At 38.3% G+C, this 25,145-nt stretch overlaps 1 protein-coding gene across 1 annotated transcript in view; it reads left to right on the top strand.

The window, feature by feature from the left end:
• The window catches only part of LOC136869059 (uncharacterized), a 255,307-nt gene that overhangs the window by 210,788 nt on the left and 19,374 nt on the right, over nt 1–25,145 (top strand). Inside the window, exons 20-24 of the mRNA XM_067144821.2 lie at nt 5,969–6,100; nt 10,726–10,882; nt 17,220–17,356; nt 23,593–23,730; nt 23,980–24,216. Coding sequence (XP_067000922.2) covers nt 5,969–6,100; nt 10,726–10,882; nt 17,220–17,356; nt 23,593–23,730; nt 23,980–24,216 — 801 coding nt within the window. The remainder of the gene's footprint in view (nt 1–5,968; nt 6,101–10,725; nt 10,883–17,219; nt 17,357–23,592; nt 23,731–23,979; nt 24,217–25,145) is intronic.

Genomic DNA, 25,145 nt, shown 5'->3' on the forward strand with positions numbered 1-25,145 from the left:
TACTTTAGGGAAGCAAAGGTAACTACGGAGCGTCAGTTAAAGACAGTGGAGAAACACCTAGAGGGTGCACCACTCATTTGGTTTAAGGCTTTTCGCTACGTTTTTGAGGATTATGCAGGCTTTAAACAAGCTTTCTTGGACAGATTCTGGGGGATCGACGTTCAGCAAGGAATCAGACTCGATCTATACTCAAAGAAATATTCTTTAACAGGACCGAGTAGGTTTGCCGAATACTTCACGATGCAATTTCATCGACTGAAGGAGCTTGATTCTCCACCTACAGAGACAGAAATGGTACGAGCAATAGTCAAACAGTTCCCTGCGGATATACAGAGATTATTGACGGCGGCAAACATTCAATCAGCCGTGCAAGCGGAGTCGATACTTCGGCAAATTGACAGCACGACAACACATACTAATAGCCGCATAGTAAGACACGTCGATCCGACGGTAAATGTTGTAGCACCAGCAGGAGATGAAGGTGTAGAAAGAAACCAGGGATACAACAATCATGGTCAAGGAGATAGACCTAGGACGAATGAAGGCTACAGAAGAGTGGAACATAGGGATGAGAAGAGTGACAAGACGCGCCAGAAGTGGACACCGTTTCGAAACGAAGAGCGGAGATATCCTAGGTATTACAGAAATACAAGGTGGAGTCGGAACAGAGATAAATGGCCGTACCGCAGAAATAGGTATCGAGAAAATTCAAGACAATCAGATATTCGACAGGACGAGGACATAAACAAGGAAAGAGAAAGGTACCTTGGCGAATTAAGAAAGCAGCAGGAATGCAAACAATGGGAACGAGCGATATTGAATCAAGATATGAACGCTGATTGCGTGGGCGCGACTAGTCTGTTGTATCAGCAAGAGCAAAGAAAGGAAAGCGCTGATAAAACGTTAAATCCCGCGGCCACACCATTTGACAAGAACAATCAAGGCAATGACGGGGTGAAAAAAAAAAAACTTCGTTTTGGAATCAGTAACAAATAATAGAATTAGTAAGTTAAATCCAAATTATAGGCAGCACGAATGGGTCATAGCAGGAATCGAATCGTGGGAATTTGAACCCGAGGAATTGTTGCACGAAGACGGTCGGCCAGAAGGAACGAAATTAAAGAGAGGACTACCCGTTATTTACGTCACAATATTGGGTATTCGAGTATTGTCATTATTGGATACTGGAGCGAGTATAAGTATCATCTCCAAATTATTATTCTCAGAGTTACAAGACAAAGCACACCTGCCTGTAATTCCGATCGCCAACATGAAAATCAAGGGCATAATTCCAGACAAGGTCACGAAATGCAAGATACAAACTTATTTGCCAATAGAGATTGGAGGAAATTTAATGGAACATCCATTTGTAGTCATGGATAAAATCCAATATAACTTAATTATTGGATCCGATTTTATCAGGGAAAACAACATAGTAATTGATTTAAAGAGAGAAGAGATAAGGATCAGATGTGACGGTGAAAGAGGACAGGACTTTACAGCTAGAATAGAAAACAAAGAAACAAGTGAGCTACAGAAAACCATGAACATTTCAATAAATGAAGCTGCCCATGTTGCCGAGAAGATAATGGAAAGATATGACACAGAAGATGCTGTATGTGGACAGACAATCGACAGTGGAATAGGAGGAAGTCCTGAACAGCAAGGGATTATTGAGAATCTGCTGAAAAGGTATAGCAATGCTTGTAAGAAAACCAGTCGTATCTTGTCCTACGGAAAAATTCTATTCCAAGTTTGCACATTTGTACATTGGGCCGTTCAAGGTTATTGAAGCACTGGGCAATAACGCATATAAAATACAGAGTTTGGAATCCAACAATATTGCTATTTTCAATGCTTCAAGTCTTAAGCAGTACAGTTTCCCGATCGTTGAAGAAGAGGAGGTTAATATCATCGTGGAAGACGAAAGAAACGGAGATGCTTGGGATGTTTATTCGCTGACCGACGGATCAGATGACGAATGATGAAGTCCAGACAGGATTGGAAGGCAGGATATGGTATAACAGTATCTCAAGACCAGAGTTATTTTCGTTCATTTCAGACGTGATAAAAGAAGATTTCATTGAAGAAGAGAATTATGATAAGATCTGGCATGAATATGAAATTTCTCCTTTCATACGAAATTTCATTTTTGAGTAGAGGAGGAATATAACCTTCCAATGTATGTCAGGATGAGATTGGTGAACACATTGGAAGTTTATGTCGAGAAATGATGTCAATGAAATCTTATGTCCAGTTATCACACCTCCAGGTGAATTAGAGAGCAGTTGGTTTGTCTAATTACGTGAACAGCATTGCTGAATTGAAGATATCAGCGGATTGATGGCCAGCTCTAAACCCCGTGGTATCTCGGAAATGTGGTAGACAGTTAAACGTCGTGAAACATAGGGCAGGATTAAGCGAATAATACGCATTCTTCAAGTAAAGTTTTCGAAATGCACGAACGGCAGAATATCTGTAACAGAATGTTACTGAGGGCCATGAAATATGTAAACAATAAATTCATATGAGAGGGCCATACCTTGTACATCTAGTCTCGCACGATCCAACGATCGAGATGAAGAAAAGAAACTGTCGATTACTAACCTAAATACGAGGCGGCGATTATTAAATAAGTTCCTTTGCTAGTACAGCTGATTTGTACGAGATCGTCTTACATTATGTGTCAAATGTTTCCAATTGTCAAGAACATATGGGAGCTAGAAGCTGAGAAGGAATCCCGAAAAACAAACCGTCTGCAATTATTATGTTGTAGTAGAATCTGTTTTGTCTCTGAAGAAGTTGTCACTCTCAATCTACATCTCAAAAAGATCGGAAGCAAGAATTCATAGGGAAAAGATTGTATTGAAAGGAGATATTAGAGAGATATTGGCATATTATAAACATATAATATTGTAAAACAAGATATCTTGTTATTGAATGAAAAAGGCAAGTGTATCATTTGAACTGTAAAAATTCTATTAAGGTGTATAGCTTTGTTCTAATTGATATCTCTGAGTTTCAGGTAATATGGAACCGTCAGCAATCAAATATTCAGACGAAATGAATGCACGCATCAACATGAACAACTAAAATAGAGGGACCTCAAAGGATCTGACCAGAAATGCGATGGACAATACTTGATAATGTTATTGAGTGAGAGCTGAACTCGGAAGGTGACATCGTCGTGGAGCAACAACCTAGGATGAGTACTTGAATATCTTATATATTCCGCCACGTAATTGCTTATTGTAGATGTAGAGTAGTATTCATTTTAGTGTCGATTTGACATGAACAATTTTAACTTGAAAGCGACCGTTATTTGTTGGATATTGCGTTGTAATACTTATGATCGTTACGTCTAGTGTGGTGAGCCAGACTACGTTGTGATAATATGCGATGGTTGTGTAAGATTTCTTTAATGTTTGCTAGCAAGGTTTTACGAAAGATTTTTCGACATGGATGTTATTGGTATCGTAATGGTGTTATGGTACTGAACGTTAATTTTAACTTGTAGCTCAGAATACCTCGGAGGAGCTCGGTATTTTGCGACGCGCGTTTCTGTGGTCTTCAAAATGTTATGTGCTTGTGCGGAAATACAGTGTTTGATAATAGAAGTGTGATACTATTGTGGTGACATAGAGTTAATGCGGCAACGTATTTAGTAATTTTACGTAATTGCCTGAATAGATTGTTCTTTAGTATTGTGAATTCGCTGTGCATGACGAGTTGTGCGATGTAATAAGGTGTTAATTACGGTAGGATCTTTGAAAGTATTTACGTGGATAGAGAGATGTGATGATTATAGACGTGTCATTAGGATTGCGAATTTTATGATGATGTTATGTGAAGGTCCTGATGATGGTATTGATGGTAGGAAATATGTTGGTCATGCGTGAATTTTGATGTTGTCGTGATGAATAATTTATTTAGGTACGAGGCCGTATTTTAGAATAATGTTATAGGATGTTGCACTCACGAACACTAGTAGTTGGTCGTCATATTTATCCTATTTAAATACAAGATTGACCAGAGCGCACGATATTAAAGGGATGTCTAGGATCTTCGCAAGATAATCGGTAATGTAAAGATATTGAGGTCATGTCGTAAAGGAAATATGATCTTCTATGGTAAGTAAATCATTTCTTTGCTAGTTGGATTTTGTAGATCAGTTGAGTTGACGCCTAGTGCTAATGTAGTATTACAGGTCAAACGTCGCAGTGGTATCCGGAGGCGCAGAATCAACGTAGTTAGACAAGGTTATTGTAGACGTTGCAATGTCTCTTGATGTCTTTTATTTAGATGCGGTCACCGATGGACGTACGAGAAGATCGAGTCTGTCTTTTAAATGCATGGTTTTGATGGATGTTACATTATGTTACGATCCTGTGTCTTTCAAACATTTCTATTGTATTTATGGTGATTTTATGAAGTTAGAATAACGGTAATTTTCAAGTTGCTAGATAGACAGATACTGACATATAATGCGATGATTTTAAAAGAGCAATGACGGAATATTATGAGATATTTGGGTAGGAAATAACATTCTGAAGCGGATGATTCTATAATTCCCAGTGATTATTTTAAAATGCGAGATTGATAACTGATCTTTCTATGTAAGCCTTCAGCAGAGGGACACTTTGTCTCTTTTGTTTATCGATTGACGATGTTATAACATGTTTGTAACAAGAGCTTGAAGTTAGGTATTTATTTTCAATTTAACATAATATTTTCCTTTCTATATCCGTTTGTGTTGCCAATAATTTGCTCTTAATGTAGTTGATGCATTTAAAGTTATTTTAAAGTCATTAAACGGGAAATCCTTCCATAAATAAAACATTTTACGAAGTTCTCATTTAAAGTAGTGTAGGAACATTAGGATAGTTATTTAATTTAGGATAAGATTAAATGTTGAACAATGTATCTCGTCGAATATGCCAATATTCTCGATCTCTTAATACTCTATTGTGGAATATTCACGTAATTTAGGCAGGAAATGATGATTACATTCTACGTTTAAAACCACGATGATAACAGTCCACTTAATTAACTTGTGACCCAACTCGTCGGACTTGCACGTCCCTTGAGTGGAGCCTTCATGGATCTCCGACTGCATTGCTTCGCCGCGGCTTAACCCAACACTGAGATACAGGATTAAAATTTACAAAAATGGTCACAGGGACTGCTGTCAGGGCACAATAGCAATGTTAAAAGGTTTTCTAAAAGTATTGTCTCAAACACTCATAATAAATTTCTGCAACATTTACTTTGTGTGAAAGAAAATCTTCAAGACATTAAGAGATTTCTTATTTTGCTTGTTCTACACTGTGTATTTGGTTGTAGAAATAAAATATATTTTTTGTTTCTTAAGGTAATGTACGATTTGCTAGAGTCTCATTCATGAACACTTTTTATTTGATAGTTTAATGTGATATTATTGTGTGACAGCTGTATCGTCATTTTTTTCGCTTATAAAAGAGAGAGCTGGTTGTCGACAGTAACCTCAACAAAACCTTCAGCTAAGAATGATGACGGATCCTGGGTAGTATGTGTAAGGTATTTAGTTTCATAACTGAAATGTTGAAATGGTTTAATGAAGAGCACACCACTTTCAGTTGTCACGGAATGGAGGAATTCACTTTACGCTATGACAAGTGCTTAAATAACTGAAGTGATTACGTCAAAACTGAAGGAATGGTGCTGAAATTACAGAGTGTTCTTTATCTGTTCAACCATAAAGAGTTTGGTGAATCGTAACTTTTTGATTTACCCTCTTAGTTTAATATTTTTGTAATGGTGGGACTTTTCTTATATTAGAAATATGTAACACTCCTTAATACAGACACAAGCTGTAAAAATCCTTGGTCCATTTAACAAGCACTAATTGTTTAAAGTAGATTTTGTTTTTTGTTTTCGAACTGAACCAGGTAAGATGAGCTATCATTATAGATTTCTTTATTTTGTACAGAAATGAATGTGTATGCTGCACGTGGAAAGCATGGTGGAAGAGTTTATCATGGTGAATTTGGCTTCTTCTACTGGCAAAAACGGAAGGATAGTGCAAATTTGGTGTGCATTGTGGACTCGTGTCCAGTTGTTGGTATGTATTTCAGTTTATGGAGAAGTTCATTCAACTTAATATTTATTATTATTGTAAATTCATTGACTAATTTCCCTGATGCCATTGCCACCTTTGGACAAAGTCAAGTGACAAGATTCTTTAAGTTTTGTTTCTTAAATTCTATAAATTTGGTGACCGTGATACCATCTTGTATTTTCAAGTGTTTGAAAGTTTATACATCTTCTTCTCTTTTTTTTTTTCCCATAGCCTTTTCCAGATTCTCTTTGGGCAGGGTATTGTACCAAAGCTTTGACCTTGCTTAACCTTCCCACCACTCCTATACTATCACTCCTGTAGTTTCTGACACAGTCCATTACAGAGTGCTCCCATCTCATTCTAGGCTGTCCCATAGGCTTTTTCCCCAGTCTCTGTTTCCATGAATGTTATCGTATTCACAAAGATGTACACACGAGATGCTGTCAGTTGTGTACACTATTTTATTTACAAATTATATACACATTGTACACACACATTAATGAACCACCATTTTGAACATTGCACTTGACTGTCACATTAGCAGGTCAACCAACTACCAACACGACAGAATTACAGCACGAGTTCACACACTTAATTCGACTAACGACTCGCACTCAAAACAACTCTACTCAACTCCCAAGACTGTCTCTTTATATACCTTGCGTGGCCAGGCTTCTAGAAAAGTATGACACAACATGCTTTCTCATATCTTCTCGAGTCTCCAATAACCTATGTACATATACAAATGGATAGAACATTCTGTAAAACTCGAGTAACAAAGGTGCTTTGTTCTAGACTATTACCCTGTGTTGAACAACATTACATCAGATTTATACATCATATTTACAGATAATAATACGTTATATACTCTTAATTATGTGTTCTTACATTAAGTAAAGTCGTATTAATATATGGGCACATACAGCAGAAGTATCGTGACATAACCTCACATATTCTATTACACAAGACAGATCATACAACACACAAATAATAAATGATACGACTACGATTTATACCAAATAAAGTCTGTACTGTCAACATACATCACTACTTAGAAGAAGAAGAAGATGATGATGATAATGATGATGATGATGATGATGATGATGATAATCCAGATAAACACTCGCAGATTACCTGATGTAAAGAGAAAAATGGTCAACGGCCTTGACAACAGAAGTGGATATATCCCAATGGCAGAGAGGGCGGAAGAACAAATTCAAAACCACTTTACGCCTGACTTGTAGCAATTGGCAAAGTGGTCAGCGGCTTTTCACCAGAGGTGCGACTGTAAACATGCTCCAGGAACAAACAATCCCTGGTTCTACACCACTAGTGAAAGCTAGAACATTGATTACAAGCAATCATGACTCGTATAAGTAAAGACAACATTACCCCATTGGATGATCCACCCATGCTAAAGTGGTAACCAAGCATTCAGATTCTGGCAAGCTTGGACTTCTACGAGAGAGCAAGTCGGAGTGCTCTGGTAACTTCTACTAAAAATACATGCTTACATTGGCACTTTCAACGTTCAGACACTGATTCAAACAGTAAAACTATACAATCTCACAACAGAACTTACAAAACAGAAAATCCAAATTCTGGCCCTGCAAGAAACACGTTCTACAGATTCTGAAATGTTAGACTATAATAATTACAGAATGTTCAAAAGTGGGACAAACAAGAAAATTGGCAAAGGAGCAGCACTATTTGGCATGGTCTTCATTGTAGACGAAAGTGTTTTAGAATCCGTAAAAGAGGTGAAACCCATCAACAGTAGACTTATGATTTTAAGAATCATACATGCCAATGGAAGCTACACCTTTATTCATGTGCATGCACCGACAAATGATGACAATAAAAAAGAGCCCAAAAAAATAGAAAGATTCAGGGTTGAACTTGAAAAGAGATGGCAAAATCCCAAAAGATGATGTGAAAATCCCACTCAGTGATTTCAGTGCACAAATTGACTGGGAACTCAAATACAAGAAGAGAGTGGGAGATTATCCGGCACACAGGATCACCAGTGAGGATAGCACACATCTCATTGGGTTGTGCCAACAAAACAACATGAAAATTATGTCAACTTCACTCCAGAAAAATCCCAAAAAATCAAAAGACATGGCGATCTCCCATCCACCATTTAGGAGAATTTCAGATTGATCATGTGGCAATAATGTACGATTACCAAAAGAGAATTCATGATGTGCAAGTGCGCAGGGGTGCTAACATCAATTCAGGTAATTATTTAAGCAAATTTAAATTCACACCTAAAAGAAAATTCAAAAGGAAAACGCCAGTGATCCCAAAATTTGACCTACACGAAATCGAAGACTCCAAAATAACAGAAGAATGAGAAGAACAACCTGCAGAGAATTACGAGAAATTTCAAACTAAGATCATCAAAACGGCGAAAGATCTCATCCCTCCTCAGAAGAAACCAAAACACCCTTGGTGGAATCAAGAATGTGAGAACGCACTGGAAGAAAGGTGAAAAGCATTTCAACTACAAGTACAGCAAATCAGAAGAAACACAGGAGAAATATTTCGAAGTTCGAAAATGAGCATCTGAGATTCTAAGATAAAATAAATGGAAATACATCAACGATCAACTGAAGTCAATTGAAGATTTCAAAAATTACAACATACACATGTTTTTTATGAGACCTTTGCAAACCAAATTAAAGGGTTTTCTTGACAGAACCTTTGCTTTTGGAAACAATATGCTAAACTAGGCTTAACAAATAAAGAAAATTGCCAGGAACTAGCCACGTATTTTTCACATTTTTAAAATTGTCCAGAACCTACAGAGAGATTCCCAAAAATACAGCCAGAAATTACACTAGAAAATTTGTCACCACAACACAAGAAGAACTTTATTCATACATCAAGAAACTTAAAAACAACAAAGCATCAGGGGAGGACAAATTGTAGCTGAACGTTGGAAAAATTTAGGCCCAATGCGTAACCTTTCTGTTGTGTACCAGTAGTGACAGAAGTTAAAAGCTGCCTCCACTGACATTCAGCAAATTTTCAAATCTGCATTGTTTAAAAACATTGCTATTCTCCCCACAAAATACACCAACAATGAGAAATCCTGGGTCTACGAAAGCTTTGAAGACTGGCTTCGAAGCATGGATGTCAAAATGAGAGCCTCAACTATCCCATATCAAGTCTCTGGTGAAGAACTTAACATTGGTTTTGTCTTCAATCTTGTCAGTCTGTCATGTTTAAATTGCAAATGAGTGGAGCAAGGTGAAGAAGTGTTTAGTTTTTTGAGGTCTCCATTATAACAAGTACAGGGTTGATACAAGATCAAGAGAAAAATGATTAATGTCATTATACTGTATGTAGAAAGGGTAAGAACACAGAGTAAAGACAATGGCAGGTCAGTGTGGGAACGGGAAGCAACTGGAAAACTCAAAAGGATAAGAGCACTCTCCACATCTTCATACACTACTATCTTCACATAAATGGGCTCTCTGTCAATGTTGCCAACTGGAACAGGTTTTGGGGTAGAGAGCAGACTGTATGTAGCAGAATGCTAAAACATAGCAGAATTTCAGATCTAAGACACAGCCATTGAAAAACATTCATTCAGTCTCTCTCCTTTTCTCTACATTCTTCATAGTAAACATTCCTTTTAAACTGAATCCATTTTTCTTAACAATTCAGTTTTAAGGAGAGGGAGAAGGGCCTTTACCATAGCCTTATTTATTGCACAAAGTGGCACATGCCTTATTGCTGTCAGACGGTATTACAGAGGTTAAGGGAGGAGTTGCTCTGTGAAGTGTAATTACTGTATTCCAAGTACCAAATAAAACACAACAAATTGGAAAATGTGACATATACCAATGAAAGGATTATATGGAAACTACATGTGTGGACACTGAAGAACACGCAAACGTGGCGCCTCACATATTTATTACGGTAGTGTACATGGCAATACTGGTTTCACGGTGCAAAATAATTACAGCCGAGCACAACATACATACAGTTGACATGATAAAACTGGGTCTAAAGGCCCTCAAAGTAGTTCCCTGCAACGTTCACCACATACTGCCAACGATGTGGCAGGCAATAAATAACATCTGCATTACCATTAGTCACATCATGTTTGAATCAGGTCATCTGCTGTTGCACAGCAGTGGCAACATTCTCACGTGTCACAAACCGCTGGCCTGTACTTGCACGGAAAGTACCCGATGCCCTTAAAACATCGTGGCTTATCAAACTTTCCTATGACGAAGGGAGGAAGTCTCTTGCTTCTCTGTGCATTGCAACACAATACAATGACCCCCACCCTTGCACAATTTCCCGACTGGCACTTTTCTCCCCTTTAAAACATAAGTCCGTTTGGGCTCGGCATAAAGAAAAACAGTGCAATTTTTTTCCAACTGGGCTGGTTTCTACAAGAAAGAAAATGGTTGCATTGACTTTTTCCCAACCCTCGTATGATAAATTATATTTCAACAGGAAAAAATGGCATTGAATTTTACACATTTTTCTCTGAATTAGGAAATGCTATATCTTCATCTTTATTTTATTCTCCTGTAAGTTAAAGCCTTGTAAATAACTTGAAAAATTATGTGTTATTGGTACCTGTACCATGAACTACTACTTTCCAGCCACCATGATTGACAATAAGATAGCCGTGTCACGAGAACACAACCATGGCCCAGACGGAGATCTGTTTGAGATGTTGGCTGTCCGAGATACCATTTTACAGCGATGCAAGAAAGAGACCACACCCTTTTCCATCATTCACGAGGAAGAAACAGCAAAGTATGTTCTTATTTGTAATCCATTTAATTGTTTTTCTTACATGAATCTTCCCAGGACTGAGATCATAAAACATACCAATTATTTGAGTCGTGATCATTGTAGCTATGGTGCTAAGAGCTTTGATACTTTAAACCATTATTAACTTAGGTTATATGACGTGACTCAGGCTATGAAAGCTGGTGTTATGCCAAACCATCTTATATATGCTATATTGTACAAACTACCTTATTTACGCGAGTAATACACACATATTTTTTTTTTTTTAAATTGAGGCACGAAATTGGGGTGCACGTTTTATTTGAGTCAATGTTGGCATCTTTTCTCAAAATCAGCCTTCCTTAAGTTAGTGTGTGGGGATTATTCGCGTAAATATGGTACATAGTCTTAAAGTTCCTAATTATTGATCTAAATAATTGCAAATTTAAACAATAGTTATAAACAAAAATATGTATTTCTGATAGTTACTACGAGAAAGGAAAAGTTACATTATATACAAATTTCTTAAGACTGGTGTACCACTTACATCATCTCTTTTTAAACACTGTTCTACTGAGAATGTCTATTTACAGCCAGAAGGGAATTCCAGGAGTGGGTTGCAGATATGAATGACTCGTCTTAACTTATTGTGCAGTAAATCGGAAAACTCGTCATGGCCGAGGTTTCTGACCTTGTGGGGATACTTCTTGGGGACAACAAGTATTTAAGATCTGTTTTCGGATAATTTGGTGCTCCTATTTGATCTTGTGAATAGGCGAAACTGATTGAAGGTTTCTTTTCTGTGCTAAATATAACCACAACAGCTGTTCAAGGCAGGGCAATAAGGCAATACCTAGACATATTCAGTAAAAAACGGTTGCATATACAGGGTGATCCAAAACAGCGTGAACCGGGTATATGAGTGTTAGGGGGTTGGTCATCCTGATGAATAATTTTAAAGAAATGATTTTATTTCTCGCGCTGTTGCCATTTTATCTGCTGCTGAAATTAGCCAATCAGATCGCTTTGTGGATGCATTCAAATGAGCTTTGCGATGCGGTGTTGGTAAATATGCACGTGGCTTATTCGTATTTTCATCAGTATGTTTTCTCACTTAACACGTTCTTTTTCCTTGTACCCTGCAGAAACGTCATAACGAGGTTTCACTGTGTATAAAATACAAATTAGCACACATTAAAAAAATATTGACCTATGGATCAGAATGCTGGACTTGGACAAAAAAGATCTGAGTAGATTACAAGCGACAGACATGCACTTTATGCAAGGGATCTTGGGTAGAATGAGGAGGAACAAGATAAGAATTGAAACAATACGAAACACACTACAGATCAATCCTCTAAAAGAAACTATGAAGAGAAATAGGTTGAAACGGTTTGGCCACGTCAAAGGAATGGGACAAGAAAGTTTACCAAGAAGAACTCTGAAATGTACAGAATCTGGAAGAAGACCAATTGGAAGACCACGATCAAGATGGACGGATCAGGTGGAGGATGACTTAAATTGGAGAGGACTACAATGGGAGACAGTGATGAATGACAGACTGTGGGGGAAAAAAGAGAAGATTGGAAGAGGTTCTGTGAATGACCTGCATAAGCAGAAACGTAGCAAGAAGAAGAAGAAGAAGATGATGATGATGATAGGGCCAAAAGGGCACCTCATATTTGATGAAAATTAAACAGATTTCAATATGTAGTGAACACCATTGGTTTGAGCGTTGCCCATGATTAGTACCACTATGTGAGGAACACCATGGGTCTGTGTTTCCTGTGGGTGGTACCATATTGTGTTATACACTGTGGGTCTACATTGCCTGTGATGAGTACCACTATGCGAGTGACACCATGAGTATAAGTAGCCTGCAATTAGTTCCACTATGTGAGGAACACCGCGGGAATAACAGCGCCCATGATTAATCCCACTATATGTGGAACACCATGGGTCTGCGTTGCTTGTGAGTAGTGCCTTTATGTGCGAAACACCATGTGTTTGTGTTACCTGTGAGTGGTGCCATTATGTGTGACATAGCATGGGTCTACATTACCTGTGATTAGTACCATCATGCGAGGAACACCACAAGTCTCTGTTACCTTTGATTAGTACCACTATAGGGGGAACACCATGGTTCTGCTTTACCAGTGATTAGTACTGTTATGAGGGGCCGGTGACCTGGAATTTGGATCCATTTGGAACACAAGCGTCATCTCCGAAAATAACGAATTGTGAATTGGATCCACTGATTGTTTTGGATTCATGGTCATTTGTTTATCTCATTTGTTTTAGATTCTGGTCACTGAATACTTTTTGAAGTTTTAAATTTCGTGTCGTTTCGTTGCACCTCATACCATTAGGGGCCAATGACCCAGCTGTTAGGCCCCTTTAAACAACAACAATCATCACCATCGTCATCAATATGTTGTCTGTTTGAACTTTGTAAGGATTTGTATGAATCTAGAAGTCTTTATCAGTACTGATGTATACACTCCGGGAAAGTGAAAAAAAGAACACCATGAATTTGTCGACCCAGCAAAGGGAACTTTTATTGACAGGACATATACAACACATGATCACACTGACAGAATCATACGCATCTGAATACAGTTGACAGGGTGTGCGCAATATCAGTGCTAGTACTGCCTATACTCTCCCTTTGCAGCAATGCAGGCTGCCATTCTCCCATGCAGACAATCGTAGAGGTGATGAATGTAGTCTGGCGAAATGGCCTTACATGCAGTTTCCACGTGGTGCCTCAGTTGGGCCATATTTCCTGCCGTTTGTACAGACTGTGCAAGATGACGTTTCATCCGGTCCCAGATATGCTCAGTGGGGGACAGATCTGGGGATCGTGCAGGCCAGGGTAGTTGACGTACACTTTGTAGAGCACGTTGGGTAGCACGGGATACATGTGGACGTGCATTGTCCTGTTAGAAAACACATCGCCTTGTTTGTGGATGAACGGTTGCATGACGAGTGTAATGATAGTGTGGAGGTACTGTGCACTCTTCAGTGTTCCCTCAATGATCACCAGAGGAGAACCACTGGAGGCGGGCTGTACAATGGTGGGATGTGAGCAGAAGATGCCCTAACACCAACAGGATCATAGCCCTGCTTCATGGAGACGGTTGTGAGTGGTCCTTGCTGATACCCCCGGAGCAGCAGTGTCCCTAATTTTGTTGTGAAGTCTCGGTGATGTCCAGTATGGCACTTCGTTAGATGCAACAGTCTTGACGTGCGTCTGTGCGTTGCCACTCTCCAGACCCAGCCCAATGGGCATATGCACCTTCTACTGACCACTAGTGACAACGTCGATGCACTATGGAGACCTCTCGCCGTACGCGTTGCATAATTCTGCGGTAGGACCGCCCGGCCTCCCGTAGGCCCACCATATGCCCTTGTTCAAACTCTGTCAGTTGCACAAACGGTTCATGTACATGCGTACACGCTCGTGGCATGCTAACAATGTTGCAGACGCAGACAGAGCTCCATATGCCACGGCAAAATGGCTGCCACTAGCTCAGGCGGTGACCAACTGTTGTCCAGCTTGCAACATTCAACGGCTGATAATCGGATCTTGGTGTGTTCGCAGTGCTGCGTGTTTGATCATCACATGAACTGCGCTCTCATAGTGTCCTGTGCAAGTATGGCGGACTCTATTTACATTACAGTGCAACAGTCTTTCGTACAGTTTATAGTTCATGTTGATCCTTGTGGAAATTTTAATTTGACTGTTAAAGTTCACTGTTGACTCTAATGTACAGTACACTGATATACCTGAATAAGTCTGAACTTCTATTAAGTACAGTAAATTAAAATTTGGTCCATTTGACCTTTTTATACGTACTTGTTTACAAACATCATGTACAGTCTTCTTGATGTTTAACATCTTAAAATATGTCCTTGACTGCCTGAAAATTGATAAGTCTTTGCTCTGTATGTGTATTTAACATTAAAATTACTTGAAGCTGTATTAATAATATTGAAATGTTGACTAGGTTACTGTGTGAGGGGACATCTTTAACAATTTCAGTTGCCAATATGTGTGTACTTGCGCACGTGTAACTTCAGTTTGTTGCCACAGTAATACTTTCATACCTACCGACACACCACTGCCATCTGGTTATATATAAGTGGAGCCACGTCAGTTGGCTTAAAGTAGAACTGAGTGCTTTTAGCTCTCTGTCCACACAGTCAGATGCTTTACGTAGGTCTTAAAGTTAAAGGATAGTTATTTTGATGCTGTGGTTAGGCCGAAATCCTGATTACTGATTGGTATTATAGAATAGTTTGTGTTTATTAAGGTAATTTGTGGCCTGGTTGTGAAAATAAGGAGGAAGTTTGGTTCCGTCAGCTAACAAGTATAACATTACTGTGCAGCGTTGCTTTTCATTATCACCTTTCCCGTTAGTAACACTTTTAGAGCCTTTAATGTGAACCGTATTGTCTAGTGGCATTTTGAAATAAATGGGCGTCTGATCAGCATTCCTAATTTGAGGAAGCAACTAGGAATTTTGCTTCCACAGATGAATAACATGGCGATGAACGGTTGTCAACTTTTCTTTGATAAAGTTCCTTATCCACCCACGGCATGCATTCAAATCCGTCCCTTTTAAGTTTTCTTGCGATCTCTAATGATTTTAATTGACACATTTCAGTCGTACACCATAACCTGGTTCACGTCTTTCAGTCACGTATTTATAAAGCCATTCGTCAATTTCAGGAAACAGTGCACTCTACCTTCGGAAAGCTCTTAGATCACTGTTACTTTTTAATAACATTTCATTTTTTCTTCTTCTTCCAATTGTGGATACATGATTCATCAATATTATATTTTCTGCCGGCGGCATGATTTTCTGCTTTCAGCTTCCATTACAACTTCATGTTTCTCACTCACAGTAAATGACCACAAACACATTTTTGAATTCATCACTTGTTACCACTGATGCTTCTTCACTCAGAACACCAAATATTAATCAACTGCCACACCATGCGGTTCCGGTAACGCGGAAGTGGAAGTGAGCGATGTAGTGAGATTTCAGCTGTTGCCAAGTCACAAGACATGAAACCGCCGTTGCCATGTTGACATTTCTTTGGAACAGTGCATTATGAGACCACGATACAGAAGGCTTAAATATGACCCACACCCAAATTTAAAGAGCAATATTTCTCTAAAATGTGTGCGGGTGGTATTTGGGCTTATACGGTACATTTCTGCAAGACAAGCAAATGAATAAAAGCAAATCCAGTGTACTTGATTACTTTTTCACTAATGCGTGCGAAAGCGCCGAGTGTCTTTCTCATTGTTTTCAACTCAGTGTAAAGCACGAAGTGATGCAGACAATTTCTAATACAGAGATGGAATATGTGGACAATCAGTCTAAATTCAAGTCTCACACCCTCAACTTCATCCTGCCGTACGTCTTCTCCTACTGCCAGCCAATCTTCAATAGCAGTTCATGCACATGAAACGCTAACCAGTCAAATGGTAGTGCAGGAAGCAATGATAGTTTCTTTTTGATACTGTGACAGTCCCATTTATGCAGTTGTTGATTGTGTAGCGCAATATACTCTCTATTAAAATTCAGATTAAAAATGCCATCATTGTTGTTATTATTAATACATGTGTGGACTTACCTGAAGCAAACAGCCGGGCGCTCCTCTGCTAAATTAGTTTATCTGTAGTAAAGTTTCTTCTTTTTTATTTCATCCTTGATAAGGGATATAAGAGGTTATCAAATTGATTTGTATTCATTCAGAAGTATTCTTTAAATTTAACTTCATCATTACTTGACTGCTTTATCAAATGATGAAATTCACCAAACTTTGTTCTCTGTAAGTTCATGGCATGCACCCCTTTCTTTTACGCTTACATACAAAAAGTAACAACAATAGCTCGTCGTCAGAGTCATTACTGCTCACATATGGCACAGCAGTAGCCAACATCTCGGCCGAGACTGAGCGGTCTTGCACAAACAAAGCTTTCTGTGTGGCCACGTGGGGTAGCGAATGTAGCATACATCTTGTACATAGGGTGTGTAGTGGATATAGTGTAGCATTCTGTGTGGCCTCAACTTCTGTCCTTTAAATGTTTTTCTCTTTCTATATATGATTTAGTTCTTATACTTCTATTAATGAAGTGTACAAGTTTATGGTTGTGTAGAATTGATCTTTGAATATTCTAAAAAATTGTCTATAAAATTGACAGCTGTACCTTATTTTCTAAATTTAAATGCAGTTTCATTTAAAAACATATTAATTAGATTTTACAATATGTAATAATGTAATATATAATATGCTTCAACTTCAGACTATGAGATGTACATTTTTATTCAATTTCTGTTTTCAGTCTTCCTGATTCCATAAAGGCACGCATGTGTAAAGCTGAGATGTTAGCCTCTATGAAGCGAGCCAGAGCTATGGGACAGGAATTTAAACCAGTATCATCACACAATAATGTTCTAATGCAGTCTGACGATGTACACGGCAAGTATTGTGTGTGTAATCTATATGTATAAAATAAGAGTTTTGTCTGTACATCGCTCACAATTAAAAGAGAATAGTATATCTCTGTCGTTCATGACCACACTAAGAAAGAAATGCAATTTTTAATTTTCCATCATCTATGTATGTATGTATGTATGTATGTATGTATGTATGTATGTATGTATGTATGTATGTATGTATGTATGTATGTATTTATATATGTATGGATGCATGTCAAGGTACGTAGAATACAAGGTAGGGATCATGGGAGAGATGCACAATAGTAAAGCAGAGCTGTGACGTCACGCAGGACCCTCGCATTGAAGCTGCCCTGAATGAAGTAGAGGTAGTTCAAGTAAGAATCGCTGTGCACACAGAAGCTAGGAGCTAATAATACATGATAATAACATATCTTTGGTGTAAAAGAAACCGTATGTGTTTATTTTATGTGATAAAACGTAAAAAGCAGTAATAGTGTACACTTTTCAGTATGGTTTGTTGTGCCATTGCAGGCTGCACAAATCATAGCAGGCTCACGAAGGAACGGAACATACACTTTCATGTATTCCCTAAAGCCACTGACCTATATAAATGTTGGCAGTAAGAAGTAATCAATACATTATTGAAAGCTATCTTTCTCAGCTTCGAGGGTTCGGAAGATTTTATGACCATCCTCTTCCAACAGCTGTGGCGCAAAAGGTGAAATAATTGCTTCTCAGCCTCAATGCTTCTGAGGCGATAAGTAATTCCAACTGTTCTCTGGATGATTATGAAACATTACATCCAAATATGTTATATGCTACTGATGAAGTCGATCAAAACTCGGATATCGTGTGTCAGTCTAAGGCCAGCGTTGAGCCCACAACAATCTATTCTTTACCGGAGGATGAGCAAGGATTTGTTAAAGCCCTTGAAGAGCTAGTGGAACAGCTCAAGGACAGTCGCAAAACCAAGGATCGTGATGAGCTGCTTGAAGACTATATAGCTTTTTAAAGAAGAATGAACCTTGATATAGAAAGCGATTATGGAGAGAAAACAGGTCAACCTACAAGGGGTGGAAATTAGATTTCAAAGACGTCTAGAGACATTTTCATGCAGCCTACAGAGATATGGTACACCACGGTAGTGCAGATGGAAAAAGAGTTCAAATTTTACCACGGGAAATAACTGAAGGAGGGTTCTAACATCACCTTGCACATATCCTGAAGAAGAAATTCCCCCAAATTTATGAGTTTGCAAGTTGCTTTGTGAGAAGCTGTTCTTTTATTCAAATGAATGCTTTAAACAAAAGTAAGACATTCAGGAGACCGGGTTTCAGTTAATACAATACTAATAAGTAGAGTTTGTGATTTTTAGCATTTGCAATAAATGCGAAATACGTCGAAACTTTGTCAGTGTTATGTGCCTTCATCTTATGTGACCCGTACGAGTGGTTTTTAGCAATTTTGAATTAGCGATAAAATGCGAAATTCTTTCAAAATGCAAAATTATGCAATTTATGCGAACTAGATGCGAAACTCTCGGTTTTATACGAAATAAACATACAGTAAAACCTCGAAGTTGTTGGGACTAAAAAGTCGGACTTCGAATTACGTGATTTCGAATTAACCGCCAATTCGCAATTCAGAAGTACCAACCCTTGCCGTGTTACGAAATATTCTAAGGCCCGTTACTGCATGCATTTAACCTTGACTCACAGTTTATACCTTTCAAATGCCATGAAAAAAGAACGATTTCCAAAATGTATCCAAAAAGGTGCATTTGCAGTATATCTCACTGGCAAATATAACCTCACACAACGAAAAAAAAAGAAAAAAAAAACGCACGATTCAAAGACGAGGAGAAATCTATGCTGGCTCCCATGTGCAAGTGCTTTATTCATTGGAGTACTATACTCTATGCATTTTAGATGCCTTGTATTTACACAGAAAGGTCCCGATGCCCTTAAAATCAAACTTTCCTATGACTCTATCCTTGTACGATTTCCCGCCATGGCACTTCTCTCGGATTTCAGAAATGTAAACACTTACCGCGTCACAAAGTATTCTAAGATCCATTAATACATGCAATCACCTCGATTCACAGTTTAAACCTTTCCAATGCCATGTAAAAACTATTTCCGAAATGTATCCAACAAGGTGCATTTACAATGTTCAAATAATGCACTTGGATAAATCACTGATGAACATAACCTCACGCAACGAAAGAAAAAAAATCACACAATTCAAAGACGAGGATAAATTATGCCGGTTCCCCTGTGCAAATGCTTTATTTTTTGGATATCTGTACTGTTTTCATTTTTAGATGCTTTGTACTGGGATGGAAAGTGCCCGACGCCCTTAAAACATTGTAGCTTATCGAACTTTTCTATGACGAGGGGATAAAGTTTCTCACTTCCATGTGCATTGCAATGCACTACTATGACCGCCATCCCCGACCCTTGTACGATTTTCCAACTGGCACTTTCTCCTTTAAAACCATAAGACCGTTTGGGCTTGGATTAAAATAAAGCAATGCAGTTTCATCGGCAATGACAGTATAGTTCGGTGTCTACGAATTTATTATATGAGCCACGCTTTTTCGTCAACTGTCGGCATTGCCAGTGTTCGCGCATTCTGTTTTCCCGCACACTGCCTGTTGCGTGATATTACGGCGTTCCTTAAAAGGTTGAACACAAAAGAATTCCGATTTTATTCAACTTGGCAGTCATGAAGCGCACTGTAGACCCACCGAAGTGAGTGTAAGTGCGGAAAGCTACCCCTCCACGTTCCGGAACACGCGTTCTATTATGACGCGGATAAATTTCGGGTTGAAATTACTCTGTAACATACTATTGTTTTAAAATGTAAAGGCAGTTTCGAATTGAAAGTGCGAATTTCGGTAATGAGGCCGACAATGTACTTTGAATTACGAATTATCCGTATTTCGAATTAAACAATTTAAATAACATGCAAAACTGTATCTCATGTTTCCGGGAACGAGAGCTTCTTCGAATTACGTGGGATTTTGAATTAACCGATTTCGAATTATCGAGGTTCTACTGTATATCTTTTAAAACACAATGCATTTTTCTTAAAAATAATATATATGTTGTTATTTATTTCAGGAGAAAGAATTATTACGGCGCCCATTCCGATCGTAAGGCGGTAACATACTTTGACGGACACTTCCGTCCTGGTGCACGGAACATTTATAAGTTCATTATCGCAGTTAGCTGGTCAGAGAGATTTATTCTGTTCGTTTTGCAGCCTACCCGATTGATGTCAGATGATACCTGAAGCTATTTTCTCTGTGTACATAGTAACTCTGAGTTGAAGTATGGAAAATAAAAAGTACCTCAGTTTGCCGCTTATTGTAAACAATCATGACGGCATCAAAGCGCGGCATGGATGAGGTTACTCGTAATTGGCTTGAAAATAGTGATGTTGAGAGTAGAAATGATTCTCTGGAGAGTGAAAATACTTCCTCTTCTTCAACTGACAGTGATAAAAGTGATTCTGATTTCAGTTCCGAGATGACAGTGCCAATTGAAACTACATGACAAAACCAAAATGCAACAAGAGCGGGTTAAAATTCTAGTAAAATGATACTTGGAATTATGATCTTGTTGACAATAAGCCTGTTTCTGTAACATGCAAACCAGTTTCTGAAATTCACTCTATAGTGAGGAGGGAGTTGGGAAATAATCCAAAAGAAATGGACGTAGGGAATGAATTTCTAACCCTACAGCTCTGGGATCACGTTACTAAGGAAACCAATGCCTATGCTTCTATATTTCTTGCTAATTTATCTGCTTCCCGTGAAACCAGTAATACTTACGAACAAAAACATGTTTCAAAGGTTGTGGGCTCGGATCCCACAGGTGTCCGGTTGGCCATTTCTGTTCTGTTCTTAACATCTCTTCAACACGTACTAAATGTACGTAACATGACCTAATAGGTTGAAAGCTGGTTTCGATTAGCAAATTATGCCTATTTTTAACCAATTTGCTACAAAACGCTAAATTGGAGAAATTTAGATGCTACAAAATGCTAAATTTGAAAATCAAAACGCTAAATCTCTGATTTTTAAATGCTATGAAACATGAACTTTACTGATAAGGAAAGAAAAAAAAACAAAGAAGTTCCACTGCTGCTATAGATAAGTATGTTTGATAATAATTTTCAAAAAAATATCAGCATTATTCTTTGTGTATAACACACCTGAAGCTGTATATGAAACCAGTGCTAAGAATGTTCATATACAGGCTCATTAATTTATATAGCCTATCTAATGTTAACGTGGAATTTGTCAGTTCCTGGTGTTTGGAGGAGAACATTTACTGTACTGTTTGTGTTGTGTACAATTATAGTTTCCTAACATTTGCTGTTTGTTTAGTTGACAGTGTACAGTCAAAACTGGTTAGGACATTTTTATGGGGACTTAAAAATGAATGTCATAAAGAAGGAACATGCTAAAAAATGAAAAATAATTCCGCTGTTAAATTATGGTTAGGTTTGAACGTAAAAATAATTACGATGAAAACAAAGAAACAAGTGTTTACAATTATAATTAATGAAATAAAGATATACTATAATACATTTTAAGAACACCAATATGGTAAAACATCAAGGAAAAACATTCTTAGAAACGTGAATTATACACGTCACAGCCGTCTCTTACAATTATGTTTAAAGTTGTCACAGGAAAGTCCAACATCTGGGTGATTTGCACACTTTTCATGTGTGGTTTAGCATCCACTTTCTCAATAAACTTTGATTTTTCATCATCTATAAACTGTCTAGCTTTCTTCTTCTCCATAACTGAATGTCCTGCAAACTACAATGCATAAGAACAGTAGGCCTGGGCCTAACTTGTGTATGTTGTTACACAATTCATTTTCAAATGTAAAATTAAACACCAACATGTCAGCTGTATAGTAGGCCTAATTTACGTACGTTGTTACACACGTAATACAGTAGGCCCTTTTTATGTGCATTGTTACAAAAGTCACTCAGAACTCTTTCAGACAGCGCGGGAGGTAAAACGTGCCCGATGTATGTGCGGGTTTACGGTACCCGCACAGTGGGTCAAGCGGTGCAGAACTCCCCATGCTTTCCAGCGGATCCTTTTCAATACTCTTTTCAGTGTGGGTAATAAATATGGACCATCGTAGTCTTTGTTTACATTCTACACTGAAGAAAATACAAAAATAGTTCAAGCATGCTGTGTCCTTCAAATTTCGTCAAAGAAGGAGATGGGTACAATTTCGAGGATACTCTCTCAATAACGGGTCTAAAATAATATGACACTTTCCCAAACATGAGACCACTGGTATTTCCGACATTAAAGTTATTAATTTCTCAATGTCTATTTCAGGTTATATAACAAATGCTGCAAATCACACAGAAAACGAAAAAAGCACACAAATGAATTTTAAATTGAAAATGAGAAATATCAAATGAGTGAGAGTGGGCCTACTTTTGTTTATTGCCTAAATCCATTTCTGCTTTGTGATAGGTACACTATCAGGGTCTGACACAGGTCAAAGTACTGAGGTCGCGAGCTCTGTCGATCCGCTGTGTATGATGACATGCATAAAAACTAATGTCAAATAACTGTGGGCGTGGGAATGACTTACCACGGACTACGTGCTCAAACATTTCTCCTGCGTGCTGTTACTCTCTGCTTCCGCATTATCTGAAAGATTCTGTTTAAACAATCAGTTCTTGGTTTAGGCCTAGGCAGATTGGCGGCTAAGTGCGGAAGCGGGTCGAACCCGTGACATCTGAAAGAGGCCTCACAAATGTAAAATTAAGCACCAACACGTCAGACGCAAAGAAAATAAGACTGGCTTCGGACTGACGCTCCCTCCAGCTGTAGGCCAACATGCAACCGCGCTCCGGGGCCGTGTAATTAAGTTAACGGGCCTGTTGTGCGCGCAACATGGCCAGGTACGCTCATTTAAATTTCGTATGATGGGAGTTACGAACGTACGAAAGAGTGACGTAAATGTGCTATCCAGGTTTCGTTAGCATGTATTCAATAGGACACGTCCTGCGACTTCGGAATAATGACGTAATAACCAGGGAAGCGTGCTAGAGAGGGACGTCTTAACCAGTTTCGACTGTATATAGTTTCCTAATATTGTTTTTTAACAACGGACACTCCCAGCACCAGAAGTCATCTGATAAATAAGGATCATCATTGGTCCTTAGAATTCTGTGTCATTTAGTTATTTCTTTTCTTTCTTACAGAAACACTGTCTAGTGAGGCAGAAGAATCAAGTCATCTAGTTACTGAATTGAACCCAGGTCTATGTTATTTGAATGATATTGGGGAGGGGGAGGAAGAGAAAGAAGAAGAACCAGCAGCTGCATCAGAATGTGTTGTAGGTGTGTATGAGAGTGGTTCTAGCATGTTTATGATTAAACTTCCCTAATCTTCAGTGCTCAAGGCCGAAATAAATGGGGAAACTGGACTTCCTCCTTTGCCTTAGCATTAGGTTTAAGTGCATCTGGGCAAGAATGTATAGGGAGAAAAAACAAAATACATTTAAAAAAAATCGGGTGACAAAATTATTGAGTAATATTCTCTGTCATTTACTGTGTATGAAGTAAATCATATGTATGGATATTTTTTAGAGTCTTCAGATCCCAGTCCTACCAACCCAGACTTGGAAGTGAAAATGGAGACAGGCACTGCCAGTGTAGTGGTTTCTCCAACTAGGTGTGCACAAGGTCGTATTAAGGACTTACATGCAGAAATACATACCATTGATGTTAGGGATAGCTCAGGAGCCCTTGTTAAAAGGAATGCTGTTGCTGTAGAGGTTCCTGGTTTAGTGAAGAAGAAAGAGAATGGTGAAGAGGAAGAAGAATGTAAGTGAAGTTACAAAGATTTTCCAAATAGAAATGTAGTAATAGTTTATTTTCTTTCCTTTATTAATTACAGTTTTTGTAATGTTACATTCCATGTCATTCATCTTCTACATTTCACATTTTATTCACTAGTGCATCAACCTGTTGTTTATACTAATATTATAAAGAGGAAAAATTTGTATATTTGTTTATAACTGATAGACTCAAAAACTACTGAACCGATTTTAAAAATTACTTCACCTATAGAAAGCTACATTGCCAGTGAGTAACATGGGCTGTATTTTATTTTCAAAATCGAATTTGTCGTACAAGGATGAAACAAAGCTCAATTTAAGCCCCTTGATGCAAAGAACAATATTCGGTAAATCCTACGGGCCCGAAAACCATGTTTTTAAGGACCTAAAACCAACCGTTAAGGAGATATTGGCACCACACACCATGGCAACGTCAGCTCCAGTATTCTTACAGCAGCGAGATTATCTACAATATATCACAAAAAACCTAACATGTTACAGACATGAAAATTGGTATTTGGAATCTCCTTTAAAAATAAAAGAAGGTAAATTTTTGTTTTCAGAAAATCCACTTAAGGGATGAGGGGGGAGGGTGAAAAGAAGTGAGGAAGCAGTTGAATTCTTTATATGAGGATACATATATCTCAGAAACTGAAGATGTTGCAGCCATTAAGACTGGTACTTGGAATCTCTTTTAAAAATAAATGAACACATTATTTTTGGAAAATCCACTTAAGGGGGTGAAATATTTAAAAAACGCAGGTGATTTTTAAAATGATTAATCTTCTTCTTCTACAGCTCTTCCCACACCTGTGCGGTTACGGGTGCGAACTGTGTCGCACATGTGGATCTGACCCTGTTTTTACAGTTGGATGCCCTTCCTGATGCCAACCCCGTGTGTAAGGATGTAATTAC

Source organism: Anabrus simplex, chromosome 1, assembly GCF_040414725.1.
Source record: "Anabrus simplex isolate iqAnaSimp1 chromosome 1, ASM4041472v1, whole genome shotgun sequence".
NCBI classification, from domain to species: domain Eukaryota; kingdom Metazoa; phylum Arthropoda; class Insecta; order Orthoptera; family Tettigoniidae; genus Anabrus; species Anabrus simplex.